This window comes from Rhodamnia argentea, chromosome 6 (genome assembly GCF_020921035.1).
Source record: "Rhodamnia argentea isolate NSW1041297 chromosome 6, ASM2092103v1, whole genome shotgun sequence".
NCBI lineage: Eukaryota > Viridiplantae > Streptophyta > Magnoliopsida > Myrtales > Myrtaceae > Rhodamnia > Rhodamnia argentea.
This window is the reverse complement of record NC_063155.1, coordinates 20,983,729-21,000,098: the sequence shown is the minus strand read 5'-3', so window position 1 is coordinate 21,000,098 and position 16,370 is coordinate 20,983,729. Positions and strand designations below refer to the sequence as shown.

Sequence of the window (16,370 nt, the reverse complement as noted above, 5' to 3'; positions counted from 1 at the left end):
CGATGTGTTTCGCTTGTTCAATGGACGGTCTAAATGCTCTCATGTTACCCTCTTTTCTTCTCCTGACAATCACTTTCATTTTTCCAGCGTTACAAAAAATCTTTCTTGCCGCCTTGTCAACATTGCTCGCTACCGCGGTTTGCCACCGTCCACGATCAAGCACCATTGCCACCACCAAAACCAGGTACTGCCGCCACCGCCAATCACGGACGACAACCGGAATCCAGTGAACGTGTTTTGAATTTTAACTCTTTTACCTACCATATAATTATCTAAGTTGTGACGACGATATTTCTAACTTTCCGTATTGGCACTCAAAAATTCCATATTTGGAGAATGATTACGTTTGAACTTCTCAGGAAAAAATTGCTCTTTTCACAGATGAAGGTGCTGAGGCAATGGTCCAATGTTGAGTTGCTAAGAAGATGATGGTACATTATCTAAAGTCGAGGACTTTCCATGGGACTTGGCCCTGATTAGATTGGGCGCGCATGTCACCAGTAGCAATCTTCGGAGGAGCTTGCATGAAAGAAGAGCCGTCGATGTGGGATGAACAAGCTCAAACCTTTGTTGGCCAAAGGCTTGACGCCCTCAAAGTCGCCGCCGCCGCCCGCCGCCTCTTCGACGTATTCGCGCAACGCCACCATCAGTCGTCTATCATCACAAGGAGCTCATCGGGACGTCCTTCTCACTTTCTCCTCCATGCGCATCGACAGAGTCCCTCCCGATCCTCACACGTTCCCTAGCGTCCTCAAAGCCTGCGCTCATCTGGACCTCTACCAACTCGGCCTCTCGTTTCACCAGTGCCTAACCGTTCATGGGTTCGCTTCGGACGCTTACATTGCCTCTTCTTTGATCACGTTCTACGCGAAGTTTGGAAAAGTGCGTAGTGCTGGCAAAGTGTTCGACTTAATGCCTGAGAGGAGCGTTGTTCCTTGGACTGCCATAATTGGATGTCATTGTAAGGCAGGTGATGTGGAGGCGTCGTTTGATCTGTTGAATGATATGCGTCGTGAAGGAGTGGAGCCCAGCTCGGTGACATTGTTGGAAGTGCTTGCTGGAGATTTGGAGCTCACAAGAGTGCAATCTTTGCATTGTTGTGCATTGGTATATGGTTTTGGGTCGGATGTAGTCTTATTGAATTCTTTTTTGAATGCTTATGGTAAATGCGGAGGCATTGATGATGCAAAGGCTTTGTTAGAACTTATGGATCAAAGGGACATTGTCTCGTGGAATACTTTGGTCTCGGCATATGCTCGAATTGATAATTTTGAGGAAGTAATGCATCTCTTAACTAGGATGAAAGATGAAGGTATGGAACCAGGCCAGCAGACTTTTGGTTCTTTATTGTCTGCAGTTGCAGCACGTGGTGATCTTTATTTGGGAAAGTTGGTGCATGGGCAGATTTTAAGAGCTGGACTCGAAGTGGATGCTCACATTGCATCAAGTCTTGTAATTACGTACTTAAAATGTGGCAACTCGGATGGCGCATTTCGAACATTTGAGCTGGCCCCTGATAAGGATGTTGTTCTATGGACTGGGTTGATTTCAGGGCTTGTACAGAATAATAATGCTGATAAGGCACTACTGGTCTTCAAATCCATGTTAGAATCCGGTGAAACTCCCTCTACTGATACAATAGCTTGTGCCCTTGCAGCTTGCGCACATATGGGTTCCTATAGTTTGGGAACCTCCATTCATGGTTACGTGTTAAGGCGAAGAATTCCTCTAGAGCTTGCTGCACAGAACTCACTAGTTACGATGTATGCAAAATGTAATCATGTAGTGCAAAGTCGTGCTGTTTTTTATAACATGGAGAAGAAGAATTTGGTTTCTTGGAATGCAATTATAGTTGGTTATGCTCAGAAAGGCCAGCTATCTGAGGTATTCACAATGTTTCATGCCATGAGGGAGGCCCTTCAATTACCCGATCCAATTACTGTTGTATCTCTTCTCCAAGCTTGTGCTTTGGTGGGGTCACTCCATCAGGGAAAATGGGTCCACAGTTTCGTCCTAAGAAGTTGCTTTGGACAATGTATCGAGGTTGAAACTGCTTTAGTGGACATGTACGCTAAATGTGGGGACCTGGATAATGCTCAGAAATGTTTTGATAGAATGTCACAACATGATCTTGTTTCCTGGGGAACCATCATTGGAGGATATGGATCTCATGGGAAGGGTGAAACTGCACTGAAAATGTATTCGGAGTTTCTTCATAGAGGTTTTCAGCCAAATGATGTGATTTTCCTCTCAATTCTCTCTGCTTGTAGTCATACCGGGCTTGTCAACCAAGGGCTCAGCTTATTTCAGTCGATGACCGAAGATTATGGTATTGTACCTAGACTTGAGCATCGTGCTTGCATAGTTGATCTTCTATCTCGAGCTGGCAGGGTGGATGAGGCATATGCCTTCTACAAGAGAACGTTTCCTCAACCTTCATTTCATGCGCTGGGCATCCTCATTGATGCTTGTCGAGTTAGTGGCGACGTAGAACTTAGTGAAATTATTGCTGGAGAGATGTCCATGTTGGAACCTATTGATGCTGGATGTTACGTGCAACTGGTGCATAGCTATGCATCATTGAATAGATGGGATAATGTGGGCGAGTCATGGGCCCAAATGAGGTCTCTTGGCTTGAAAAAGCTCCCTGGATGGAGTTTCATTGAGTTGTACGGGAAGGTCACCCCATTTTTCAAAGATCACGTTTCCCATCCTCATTTTGAGGAGATTATGTGGTTGTTAAAAACCATGAGCTGGGAAATGAAAAAGGACTACGGTTTAAAAGTTGCAAGTGATTCTCAGCACATCTTTGAGAGTGCTAGGTAGACTTTAGCGGTGGTACTAAAGTATATTTAGAAATTTCTCAGAACATAAGGAGCCTGAAGACGTCTCCCCACATCCCTAATTCAACTTCATTCTATTTGGCATCACTATGCCTGAGAAAGCTTGTATATCAAGTGTTACGTTCCTTTATATGATGCATCTCAAGCCTTTCGAAGCTGGTGACAACTAGCAACTATTCAAACTGTGTAGTTTCATGTCACCAGACAACACCTAAATGGAGAACCAGTCTTGAGCAATGGAGTTTTGTGGGCATAAAATGTTGTGGACTACTAGGAAAGAACTGATAGGAAAGTGCAACACTCATCCTGCAGTGCAGACTAGCAGAATTTGCTCTCGGTAAACTTTGCTTATTGGATTCCCTGGAGTAGAGTGTCTCCTTACACTAAAGATGATTTAATCATCCTGCAATCACGGTCATCATATCAGCCTACTTGGCATGTATTGTTCACTCAAAGCGTCAAGATGTATTCCTTATGGAACAGATGCTGCGGCAAGTGAACAAATATGGACCCTGCTGCTGAGCTTGCTAGTGCTTCTAAACTGAACGAGAAATTACAGCAGATTCCAAGTGATTCTTCGTGTTTTTTTTTTTCGTTGGGAGTGTGGTTTCTGTAAATTGAGTACATGAAAACCATAATATCCCTAGCTGACTGAACCTTTATTTTATCATCCTTGTTCTTCAGGGGTTCGTCAAAATGGTTGGTGAGCATGGCAATCGGCTCTTTTGGAGACAAAACAAGTAAGTATGGAGTCTTAACATCTAGGTTGGTTCCTAAAGACCCGAGACAGTTACTTTTGGACAAAGGCAAGGATGCTCTAGATTGAACTGAGACAACTGTGTTCTAAGCTCTAGAATAAGTTACTTATGGTTCATGATTGCATTCTAAGTCTTGGTCAGTGCTCAGGTCCTAATAGAGCGTCTCCACTCGTGCTGTTACAAGGACCGCACGATATCTCCACAAAGCGCAGCACAGGATCAAGACAGGCCAGAACTCATTACGGACTGAGGAAGGCATTCGAGTTGCTTGTATTGATCCTCCAATTCCTAAGTTGAGGATCGTCAGGCTTTCTGTAGCTGTTGCTCTCTTTCTGGAGTTGATACACCAACAGGAATTGGGAGACCTTAGGGAGTACTTCCAGAAGTTCCCTTGCATCATCGGGTTATATTATTGACGAATTCATTCTGTAGGGTAAAAAGAAAACACATTCTAAGACATCTATTGCAAGATCTGTATATCTGAAGTCATGGAAGTTGGATTGCTGACTTGGTTCGAATTGCGCCTTCGGTAATGGACTCTTGAATAGGGGAATACTGCTTTCTTCACACGACCTACAGGTGCTCCTACCTGGGTCATTGCTGTTGCCAAATCATAAAACCGCAATACTGTGAATACACGGCATTATGGCGATCCTCCGAAGTGACTATATTTTTTCAAGAGCATCAATCAGAGGGTAAAACTTTTTTTTTTTTTGTAATTCTTTTTCCCCTTTGCTCAAGAAAAGACTCCAATTGCTCTGACTTTGGGAAGAAACGAACATTGGTAAATCCCAGATGATTAAGACATTTTGACAAAATTTAAGCCCTTCCGCCTCTGCGCAACTCTCGGGAAAAGCGTTAAAAGAAACAACCTTTTTTAAAAAAAAAAATACTTCCTGTCCGAGAATATTCAAATGGTCTTAGGATGTTCCTCTTCGATTCTATGAATGTCACCATCATGAGACCACCCTAGTCGGCTACTTGGCTGCATGCAAAAGCTTTTCCACAGAAACTTTCAAGATCCTCTCTTGTATGTTTAAGTCCACAAAGAAAAAGGCAGAGGAAAAGTCAAAGTAGGAGGGTTCATTGATCCTGAATGCCTATCTTTTTTTCTTTTTCTTTTTAATAAGTTTTGTCGAGTAGTAATGTTTCCCTCAATTTCTTTCATTTTTCACAAGTTGCTTTCATCTCCATAGAAACTCTAGCTTTGGCTAATGGTATACACTCTCTTCTCTGGAATAGTCCTCACTGTACACTACTCCTTTGAAGTTCGTTCTTTCTCTTGCTTGCAAATTGTATGACAAAATGAGGTCAGAGTCATGAAATCAGCTTCCTCCTTGTTTCTGCTTGATGGGTCCCCTTTTCTGGCCTCCCTCTGTTAAGTCTATATGGTCTCCTGCTTTGCTGTTTGTTCTGCTATATCATTGATCACGGTCAAATTTTACTTCTTAACATAACTGTCTGATTTTTGCTTACATATGTCGTTACTTCTGATGCAAATGTTCTCTAATATTACGGACCCCAGGAAGGAAAACACAAAAGAATTGTCATGTCGATGTGGCTAAAAAGTTTCTGTTGGTGCTATTCTGTCCATCACGCTAATCACTTGATGCATAGATTTGCATATCCATATATGAACCTGCTTAGAATTAGGTTCTCCTTCATTTCCCTCCATATCTGATTAACTGGTTGTTTACTCTAATAAAGTTTTATTTTTCAGGCTTTTTATTGGTAAATTATAGGAGAAGTTTTCATTTTCTTCCTAGACAAGAATGGCTAATGAGAAAGAAGGAGATGAACACTTGCGAACGGAGCTAGTGGATGAGCACACAAGCCCATCCCCGGTGCTCGAGACAGCAAAACAAGCTTCAAGTGGTTCTGAGGATAAAGAGGATCGCTTAACTAGCATACCGTTTCACAAACTTTTCTCGTTCGCAGATCCAGTGGACTATGTTCTGATGCTCGCCGGTTCTATTGCTGCGGTTGGGAGTGGCATCAGCATGCCCCTCATGACTCTATTATTTGGACAACTGGTCAACTCTTTCGGCGAAACTGGAAATACCAAAGAAGTGGCAAATGCAGTTTCCAAGGTTATTCTGGCAATTCTCATTGGACAGTGATAGTATTTACATAAAAGTACTTCCTTGGAATTCTGGATTTGGTCATAAAATGGTCTATATTCTTTGCTTTGTATGTTCATTGTCATTTTTTTAGCAATCAATGCATCGTGTTCTGCATTCTCATTAATATGTATGATCTGCGATAAATTTTATACGAAAGGGTAGCTTTGATGAAGCCCTTTCACGAAAACTCTTTCAGGTTTGTCTGAAGCTTGTATACTTGGCTGTTGGATCTGGTGTTGTGGCTTTTGCACGTAAGTTCTGCTAGTCTGCTCACTGACATATAAATTTAGGTATTTGTTCTCGAAACTGTTCAACATTTCCTTTGACTATGACACCAGAGGTCGCTTGTTGGATGGTCACTGGAGAGAGACAAGCTGCAAGGATAAGAGGCTTATACTTGAAGGCATTGTTGAGGCAGGAAATTGGCTTCTTTGACAAGGAAACAAATACGGGCGAAATCATTGGAAGGATGTCGGGCGACACTGTTCTCATCCAGGACGCCATGGGGGAGAAGGTATAATGCCGAATGTGTTATACAAAATGCTTCAATCATGGTCTTTTGTCGTTTTTCTTGCAACTTTTTCCTTCTAATTGTGTGGTTTTCAGGTGGGAAAGTTCATACAGCAAATTGCCATATTCTTCGGAAGCTTTGTTATCGCCTTCATCAAAGGGTGGCTTCTCACGCTAGTCATGTTATCTTCAATGCCTCTCCTCATATTTTCTGGTGCCGCTTTAAGCAGAACTGTTGGAAAGCTGGCTTCTCATGGACAAACTTCATATTCACAAGCAGCAGATGTTGTAGAGCAAACGGTCGGATCGATAAGAACTGTACATTTATCTAAAACAGAAACCTTTGTCCTTAGTTCTTTAATTCGAATATTCAAATCAAAACTACGATGATTTAAAGTTTAAGAGCAATTCCCTTCCAGGTCACGTCGTTTACGGGAGAGAAGCAAGCTATTGCTATGTACAAAGAATCTATGACTAAAGCCTATGAATCTGGCGTGCACGAGGGCTTGGTTTTAGGGATGGTATCTGGTACACTTACGTTCATCATGTTGTGCACTTATGGGTTGGCGATTTGGTTCGGTGGGAAGATGATCCTGGAGAAAGGGTACACGGGGGGGGACATTGTTATTGTTGTTGCCAGTGTACTGACTGGATCAATGTAAGACCGGTTCTCCTAACATCTCACCTTACCTAATTAACTTATATAAGAAAGGGTAATACTTTTTCATAATGCATCCGCAGCGAATTTTTATTGTCTTGCTTCAGTCCTCAAGTTCGTAATTGCATTACGTTTTTTATGAGCTGTCAAATGTACATAATTCTTCCGGTCCTCAAGCCCATCATCGGATCGTTCTTTTCCTCTAATAAAGAATGGTCTGGTATGCAGAATATACTGGATGGGATTTGTACTGTTGCATTTACACTGACCCTTTTGAGTTTTTTCAGGGCTCTAGGACAGGCATCTCCATGCATGAGTGCATTTGCTGCGGGACAAGCTGCGGCACTCAAGCTGTTCGAGGCAATCAACAGGAAGCCACGGATAGATGCTTACAATCCTTCAGGACGAACACTAGACGGCATTCGTGGCGATATCGAACTAAGGGATGTGTATTTCAGTTACCCTTCTAGGCCAGATGAACAAATATTTAGTGGATTCTCTCTTTCCATACCTAGTGGTACAATTACTGCTTTGGTTGGAGAGAGTGGAAGTGGGAAATCAACTGTTATCAGCTTGATCGAGAGGTTTTATGATCCGGACGCCGGAGAAGTTCTTATCGATGGCATCAATCTCAAAGAGCTTCAGCTCAGATGGATTAGACAAAAGATCGGGCTTGTCAGTCAAGAGCCGGTGTTGTTTACTTCTAGCATTGGGGAAAATATTGCGTATGGGAAGGAAGGCGCGGCTGCTGAAGAAATCAGAGCAGCTGCTGAGCTCGCAAATGCCACTGAATTCATTGACAAGCTACCTCAGGTTACTTTTGCTTGTCTAATTGTCATTCCTGTCGATATGCTGTTTGTCCTTCTATCTGTCCGTATACATACGCTTTTTGTTCTGTAGGGAATGGACACGATGGTTGGCGAGCACGGAACTCAGTTGTCTGGAGGACAAAAGCAAAGAGTTGCAATAGCTAGGGCAATTCTAAAGGACCCGAGAATTTTGCTTCTAGACGAAGCTACAAGTGCCCTGGATGCAGAATCTGAGAGGACTGTGCAGGAGGCACTTGATAGGATAATGGCCAATCGGACCACTGTCATTGTAGCCCACCGACTTAGCACAATAAGAAACGCAAATACAATTGCAGTGATACACCGTGGAAAAATCGTTGAGAGAGGTGAGGTTAATCTTAATCCAATGGAAGTTTTATTATGGATGGCAAGTCTTCCAAGGTTTGCCGAGTCAGCTGTTCAAATCCTAATCATGAAAAAATCATTGACTATTTCTCTGTTGCATTTTAATTCATCAGGTTCACATTCTGAGCTGGTCAACGATTGCAATGGAGCATACAGCCAGCTTATACGATTGCAAGAAATGGCATTTGTGTCAGAACAAAAGGAGACGATCAATTTGGGTGAGCAGGAAATCGCTGTTGATTCCTGGAGGAATTCAAGTCGAAGGATGTCCTTCCAGCGTTCAAATAGTCACGGATCCTCGACTGGAAGTACCAGTCACCGCTCGTCTTCAGTTGCATTTGGTTTGCCTGCTGCTGGGGTTGGCATCCTGGAAATGGAATCAGACAAACTGGCCAAAAATTCTTGCTCGGCAACAACGAAAAGCCCTCGGGATGTTTCTCTCCGACGAGTGGCTTATCTAAATAAGCCAGAAATCCCAGTTTTAGTGCTAGGAACTTTAGCAGCTGCTGCAAACGGAGCAATTTTTCCCATTTTTGCCATTCTCATCTCTGGTATGATCAAAACTTTCTACGAGCCACCTCACGAGCTCCGCAAAGGAACAAAGTTTTGGGCTTTGATATTCCTTGCTCTTGGTTCGGCGTCCCTTTTGGTCTATCCGATGAGATCCTACTTTTTCACTGTGGCCGGGTGTAAGTTGATCGCACGAGTCCGGACTATGTGCTTTGAGAAAGTGGTTCGCATGGAAATAAGTTGGTTCGATGAAGTAGAGCATTCGAGCGGTGCCATAGGTGCTAGGCTCTCTGCTGATGCGGCCGCTTTAAAAATTCTTGTGGGGGATGCGCTCGGCCTGATTGTTCAGAATATCGCGACGGCCATTGCTGGTTTCACTATTGCTTTTGCAACGAATTGGCAGTTGGCTTTGATAATTCTCTCCTTGTTTCCTTTCTTTGGAATCAACGGTTACGTTCAAATGAAATTCATGGCAGGGTTTAGCGCAGACGCCAAGGTGATTTCCGAATTGCATACTCCTTATGGCGTGAATGAATAGATTGTAACTGATTGAGCAGCTCATGCGGCGCAAGGTCATTATCTGTGACCAATGGTTTTCAACTTGTTAATTGATCGGTCACTTTTCTATGATTGCTCTCAGAAAATGTACGAGGAAGCGAGTCAAGTTGCCAATGATGCAGTGGGAAGTATCAGAACAGTTGCTTCTTTCTGTGCTGAAGAAAGGGTGATGGATTTGTACAGGCGAAAATGTGAAGGCCCGACGAAGAAAGGAATAAGGCAGGGACTAATAAGTGGGATAGGATTCGGGTCGGCCTTGTTTTTCCTTTATGCACTCTATTCGTGCGGCTTCTACGCCGGAGCCAGGCTAGTCGAGCAAGGCAAGATGACGTTCTCCGAAGTTTTTCGCGTAAGTTTCTGCCTGTAAAACAGAACGTCACTCAATCCTCTGTGACACTCGCTTGATTTGCATTTACTTTGATTCTTTACCTGCAGGTTTTCTTTGCTCTTGCCTTGGCATCAGTCGGAATAGCCCAGTCGAGTTCTACTTTCACAGATGCCACCAAGGCAAAGAGCTCGGCTGCTTCCATATTCGAGATCCTCGACAGGAAATCCAATATAGATCCTGGCGATGGCTCGGGTATAACGATAGAAAATCTCAAAGGAGATATCAAGTTTGACCACGTCGGTTTTAGTTATCCCACCAGACCCAATGTCCAAATATTCCAAGATCTTTGCTTGGCAATTCCTTCCAGCAAGGTACCATCCTATGAAATGATTCCCTGTAAATAGAAAGAAAGTTTGCATCTAGTAAATTCTGGAACCGGAAACAACCAACAGCACGGACTGACCAATTTGTATCATCAGACAGTTGCGCTTGTTGGAGAAAGCGGGAGCGGAAAATCGACGGTTATCTCGTTGTTGCAGAGATTTTATGACCCTGATGCGGGTAACATTATGCTCGACCGCATTGAAATCCGGAAACTGCAGCTGAAATGGTTTAGGCATCAGATGGGCCTGGTAAGCCAGGAGCCCGTGTTGTTTAACGACACTATTCGTGCCAACATTGCGTATGGGAAGGAAGGGATCGCGACGGAGGCCGAAATCATAGCCGCTGCAGAATTAGCCAATGCAAATGGGTTTATTAGCAGCTTACAGCAGGTCCGATACCACAATCTTTATGTTCCACTTTTGTAGTAACTTGCCATCTTCCATTCTCAATGAGCTCGAAGTTCGGAATTCGTACAGGGTTATGACACGATAGTAGGTGAGCGAGGGATACAGCTCTCTGGTGGACAGAAGCAAAGGGTGGCAATTGCAAGAGCCATAGTGAGGGCGCCGAAAGTGTTGCTCCTTGATGAGGCGACGAGTGCCCTCGATGCCGAATCGGAACGAGCAGTCCAGGACGCTTTGGACCTAGTCATGGTGAACAGAACCACCATTGTCGTAGCCCACCGCTTGTCCACGATCAAGGGAGCCGACATGATCGCCGTGGTGAAAAACGGAGTCATCGCAGAAAAGGGGAAGCACGAAGATCTGATCAAGATAAAGGATGGCATGTACACTTCCTTGGTGGCGCTGCATTCGAGTACTTCGTCGAAGTGAGCAGATCGTATTTGTTCTCCTACTTTTTCACTGATTTTTCCCAGCTTATCAACAGCAGACTGAATGTTCAAGACTACATGAGAAAGTCCTCGCTCTTTGATGCACTTCTCTATGCCGAAAAACTCGTAACTCTCTGCAAATGCATGCTATCCATGCTATGCGGCACGGAAGAACAAACCGCAGATCAAACCTGCCATCAGGAATCACGGAAATGGGGCCAATCCTAATCGTCACAGTTCCAGGAGAAGTTGAGAACCTTCCATTAGGTACAGAAATCGAGCTTGCTGTTCCTTCCACCTTCCCTGGAACAAAGTTAACAGGTGTTATCCCGGACGAGATCGCCGCCAATGTCGAAACTTCTCACTACGCTCTCGATCCTTCTATTTATAATCCCTTACCGACACTACTCGACAAGGTTCATTGAGCGTTTATCTTTCATCAAGGACTTCACATTCTTTACCAAACTAAGAGTGGTCGGGGTCGTCGTCATCGGAAAACATGCCGACGAGAGAACTTTTCCCGGCACGTGCGCCGGAATTCCAAACTGATATTGCTGAAGTTGAGCTTTGCTCACATGGAGCATTCCTAGCGGAGCAGTGAACGGCGGATCGCTGGCGCAGCTTCTGAATTCCTCGAAATCATCTTAGAGCGGCTCTTCCACCCAGGTCGCGCAACAGGAAATTGCCGAAATCGTGACGCGGTTGCTAGTGAAGTTTGGACTTAATCGCACGGATATCAAGAGGTCTAGGACTAGAGTACGCTTGCATTCGGGACTTGACAGCTCTTAAATGTCGAAACTTTACGAAAAAAATTAAGAACACGTTCACGTTAGTGTCACGGTATTTCGACACGTGTCATTTCGTTTCGGCGGTTGGGAAAAAAAAAATTGAAACAAAGAAAGCCATGAGGTGGTCGAGTCTTTGTGTTTCCTTATTTATGGTCTAGAGTTTTCGTCACTTCGTGGGAAAAGATTCGCCGAGGACGACCTAACTAATCATCATTTATATGTTCGATATAATAGACCTAATAAGTGCACGGATCGAGCCATATATCGATATAAAAAACCTTGCTCGAGTTCGCCCATGACATTAGAAATCGAAAAAAGAAATAAAAAAAAAAAAAGATGACTAGTTTTTGCCATTGGACATTTAATTTGTCTGATCAAATTATTGAACTTTCGTTACTTTTTCGATCAAACATTTGCGAATGCAGATCAACTTAATCGGATCTGACGTCCGTGTTGGGCCGGCAAGAGTCCGACGTAGGAGTTCGTACTGAGAATTTTCAATTGCTCTTGGTTTGGTCGTGATTTTCATCTTCCTTGTTTCGTGTCGTCTTGTCTTGCGCGTCAGCTCAGAGTCCACTATAGCAAAAAAAGTTCGCCTCCGTCATAAATTGGAATTGTGACGTCAACTACTATTTAGTCGATATTGAAGTCGGAGGAATTTAATTAAGAAGCTTATGTAATTTCAATGACTTGCTTCGACAAGTGGGAGATAGATGAATGTAAACTAAATGAGAAGAATACTATTTGACATACATGTGTGTAATTTCCATCGTATCAATTATAGAAGGGAGTTAGAAGGCCTTCTGCGAAACCTCGATTATCGCCACCGCCACATCCACCAGATTCCGCACCAGCTCATTCCCCTCCGTCACCGGCGACCCGCCCTGACCCGACAGATTCTTCTCGCACTCCTCCGCCTCTTTGCCAGCGTCCGACAGCCCGTACTCTGCAAACCCGAGCTGGCCTTTGTCCAGCGCGTCGATCGCCTGCGGCAAGGTGTACTTCACCACCGGGATGTACAGCTCCGCGCAGTAAGCCAGTGGCTGCTCCGACTCCGGGTCGGGCGCCCGGCCCAGCAGCTCCTGGATCTGGTCCAGCGTGCGGCTAGCGCTCGCCAGGATGGAGCCCGCCATTATGTGGGCGAGCCCCCGGACGTCGGCCGTGCCGCTCTCGGGGTCGGACCTGAGGGAGGAGAGGCACAGGTCGTAGAAGGGCGTGAGCCTGCATGTCTGGTCGATGAGGTCGGAGATCTCCTGGGCTGGGAACTCGAAGGATCGCGCCAGCGGCGGCGAGGCAGCAAAGACGGCGAGGAGGAGGAGAGAGCGGACGAGAGCTTTCATGTTAAGGGGGCAGCAGACGTGCGAGAGTTCGAGGTACGAAGTAGTGGCTGGTGTTCCTGGTTGAAATATGGCGGTCGGAGTTTTGGAGTTTAGTGTGTGGAATTGGAAGGATCGCCACTCATTGGGGTGTTTGGATTCACGGGTCGTTCCCTCCTTCCTTGGTTTTGTTTGTTTCCCAGCTCTAGGGGTCGACGTGTCTTGCTCTCCTGCTGCTTCTCTCAAGGAGAATGTATTGGACAGACGCACATGCTGTCGCGCACTGTGATCGATTATGTCCATAATTGTATTTATAAACCAAAATCTATTGAGTATTTTCTCGTTAACGAGCATGCTAATGGCGTATCGAAGCTATTATGAGAGAAGGAGGCGATCCTACCTTTAATAGAGGTCAACGTGATTTCAAGGTAAAATCGAGAATCGAAAAATCGTATCGGTGGGTTCAAGTTTAAGTTTCACAAGATACTTGATAGGTTTCAAGTTTCAAAAACTAGAGAACGGATTCCAACGGATAGATTGTAGGTATTTATTTCACCTAAAACTTGGAACAAATCTTTGTGTTTTTCTTGTTCTATGTTTACGCGCTATCTTGCGGTATTCATGACGTCCGATGATGAGTGTGTAATTTGAAATCACTAGTTCGAGCTTCCGTTTTTAGCGATATTCATGATCGAGACTTTTATTTTGTTAATGCTCCATATTCTTCATGTGACTAAATATGAGTTGTGGTTAGTAGATTGTAATAACAAATTGTGGTAATTAGAGGTAGTGAATCACTGCAACTGTTCAATTAAGAATACAGGTGAAACCCGAGCAAACTTTGAAACTAGTGATAGGATAGGTTCTAGGTTCCGGTATAAGTTTCACGTTCCAAAAATTAGAGAATCGGTTCGGACGAGTAGGCTCCAGATTGAAGTGGCCATGAAACCGCTCATCCCTAAACTTCTATACATGTTCGATAAGAAGTTAATTCGTTGTCAAACCATCTAATTTAGACGGGGTCTTGCATTTGGCAAGACCGCCTAATTCATCGTGCTCCTTTCCATGATCGAGAGAATACGTTAGGATTTGAGCTTTTCTTTCTCTTAATTTCCTCTCTATTTCTCTGTATCTTTCTCGGCTATGCCTCTAAAATTCTTCTCAACTTCCACTTCTTTCGTGCAATACCCACATGCATTTTGCATGGGATAAGAGTCTCGGTTCCATATTAGGTTGGAAAGCCATGCTCGCCTTCTTACGAGTGAAGTTTTATTCGATGCACGTGAACTTAGTATTTGGCAGCGACGCCTATAGACACTTTGATTGCTCGGGGACGTGCCCGGAAGTTTCCTCTCGCACGTCCACAACAGAGCCTCGGCCGTAAAGAGGCGGCTGTCTGACTTTTCTGCATTGGGCCTTGGCTGTGAGCGAGAGAGAGTCGGCCTCACCATCGAAGTGTACAGCGCGGCGCGATACTCCGGCGGTTGCGCTTCTCTAGGTTCCGCCTGCCTCAAGAGCTCCGTTATACGGTCAGCATCTCGGCCGCTGCTGCTAGGGGCGGCAGGATCGCGAGGGGAGGGAAGAGGAGGTGAAGACACTGTCGGAAGGATCTATACATTGCTCGGAGAAGAATTTAAATGCTCCGGATCTTTGCGCTCGTGTTTTCCTGATGCATTGGTCGCGGCTTCTCGCTTTGAAAGCCATGCAACGTTCGAGTAAGTGCTCGAATGCCAGTCAAGAGACACGTGGAGTGTCAATGAAGAAGACTAAACTACACAGGATTCGATTCTATTCAGAATTTATAGTAATTTGCTATAATAACAAGTATGATTTCATGTGGGTCACGCTCTTTCCACTCCCTTTTTAGCTACCACACTCTTTGAATTAGTGTTTTGATAATAATATCTCTTATGGATCCCACCTTTTAGCGTATCATTCGCATTAACAGATTATTAAATTCAAATGTGGCCACATTTTATGTTTATTTTTTTTCTTTTTCTCTCTCTTTTTCTCTCTTTGAGTGTTCCTCATTTTCTTTCTCGTTGCCTTCTTCACTTACGTCCCCCACCGCGCCTCGGACCCCAAGGCTCCATTGGCCGCGCCGTTTGCTCGCTTCTCCATCTCGCCGCTCTTCACGGCCTCGACCTGCCGTCATTGTTTGTTCTTTTTTTGGCTTTTCTTTTTAGCATGTTTAGGGTAAGCCTTAGGATCATAATAAACTCTCAAAAACAATTTGCACAAACACCTAGCAATTTTGAAATACATATTGTTTGACCCAAAAACAAAAAGGAAATACATATTGAGAAAAAGGCCGTTAAATCACTCGGATGAATAGCCAAATCAAGTTATAAATATTGAAAGGACGCTAATTACTTGATTAGCGTAATCAAGTCTCCGAACTTATAAAGTTTTTAGTTGAGTGGAAAAAGGGACAGACCTCCCGTGTCCCGTTTGATTTCTAGCCGACCCTAAAAGGTTAATGACAGCTCCTATTTCACGTAGAATCATCGGGAATTAGTCGACACTTAAAATAAATCCAACATCGCACAAGCTGAGGGCTTGAAAGAGCCCACGCCTAATCAATGGCCGTTGTCCCGTCTTAGCGCATGACCTCTAAACCCTTTTTTCTTTCCCTCGACGGGATTTCGAGAAGGTCGCGGCAGTGAATCTTCTGGTTTTTACTCCTTAATAAACGTGCGGCGAGCCCCGCGGCACCGTTCCTACTCGAGATCGATCGGTTCTTTTTTCGAATTCCTCGAAACCAAGCACGCATCGATACGAGTAGGAGCGAAGGGTGCATACATCAGCTGTGTGCTATTTCGAATATTGTTTTCCCGGGATTTGAAAATGGGCTTGAGTTCTTGGGGATTGGGCCCAAATGGGCCGAATGCTTGGATGGGCTGTGATTGAAGCGTAGATCGTCGACACGTCATTGGCCAAGCTTGACGAGATCGGACATTAAAAGGAACTAATTGGGATATTTTCTCGAATCTTTTGACGTCCTATTTCCTCGACCAAAAACCTTTTTCCTGATCTAAACACTGTCCGTTTAACTCGACTATCGTTTCCTAAAGCGAGGAATCATGTACCGGTAGAAAACTTATGGTACCAAATGCAGCATCTACAAGGAACTAATGGGATCAACCGTTGTGTTTTTCACAATTTACGTCGAATTAATCTTTAGTCATCGAAAACCCCAAACTTGTAAACCGTTGATAAATTTACTCAAAACTGATATGGATTTTCAATTGGACTTGTCATGTCTATTGAGTTATCTAACATAGCGTTTTCATGATAAAATTTTACGGAAGCTATAGAAAGGTAAATATGTCACGAGGGTACCGGTTTGAGATTTGTGATGGTCTAAAAAATTAATTTTGAATAAATTTGTCACAAATATATCACTTTGGGATTTTTAGCGATCCAAAAATTAACTTGAGATAAATTTATCATCAGATAAATAAATTTTGGATTTTTCATGATATTAACTCATTTTTAATTTATCTAATCATCTGACCGAAAAAAAAAAAAATTATCTAACCAAAATTTTGAACTAGCTTAACTTTCTA

General features: G+C 43.9%; 3 protein-coding genes across 5 annotated transcripts; 2 read left to right on the top strand and 1 right to left on the bottom strand.

The window, feature by feature from the left end:
* Positions 1-374: 374 nt before the first annotated feature.
* Positions 375-2,829, top strand: LOC115734264 (pentatricopeptide repeat-containing protein At4g04370). Its single transcript, XM_030664967.2, has one exon. The coding sequence runs from the start codon at positions 550-552 to the stop codon at positions 2,824-2,826; it is 2,277 nt and encodes a 758-aa protein (XP_030520827.1). The 5' UTR covers positions 375-549; the 3' UTR covers positions 2,827-2,829.
* A 1,169-nt stretch (positions 2,830-3,998) lies between these two features.
* On the top strand, positions 3,999-10,928 carry LOC115734263 (ABC transporter B family member 11-like). Of its 3 annotated transcripts, none has more exons than XM_048281582.1 (13): positions 3,999-4,130; positions 5,322-5,691; positions 5,921-5,975; positions 6,063-6,238; positions 6,331-6,552; positions 6,654-6,892; positions 7,180-7,705; positions 7,793-8,066; positions 8,199-9,091; positions 9,236-9,502; positions 9,589-9,852; positions 9,961-10,254; positions 10,342-10,928. In XM_048281582.1, exons 2-13 carry the CDS (start codon positions 5,374-5,376, stop codon positions 10,696-10,698), a joined length of 3,885 nt encoding a protein of 1,294 aa, XP_048137539.1. In that variant the 5' UTR covers positions 3,999-4,130; positions 5,322-5,373; the 3' UTR covers positions 10,699-10,928. The 3 variants fall into 3 exon arrangements, with proteins under 3 accessions (XP_048137539.1, XP_048137541.1, XP_048137540.1); XM_048281584.1 differs by lacking the exon at positions 3,999-4,130 and adding an exon at positions 4,739-4,818; XM_048281583.1 differs by lacking the exon at positions 3,999-4,130 and adding an exon at positions 4,780-4,911.
* Positions 10,929-12,252: 1,324 nt separating this feature from the next.
* Positions 12,253-13,119, bottom strand: LOC125315681 (pectinesterase inhibitor-like). Its single transcript, XM_048281585.1, has one exon. The coding sequence runs from the start codon at positions 13,102-13,104 to the stop codon at positions 12,277-12,279; it is 828 nt and encodes a 275-aa protein (XP_048137542.1). The 5' UTR covers positions 13,105-13,119; the 3' UTR covers positions 12,253-12,276.
* Between the last annotated feature and the right edge of the window lie 3,251 nt (positions 13,120-16,370).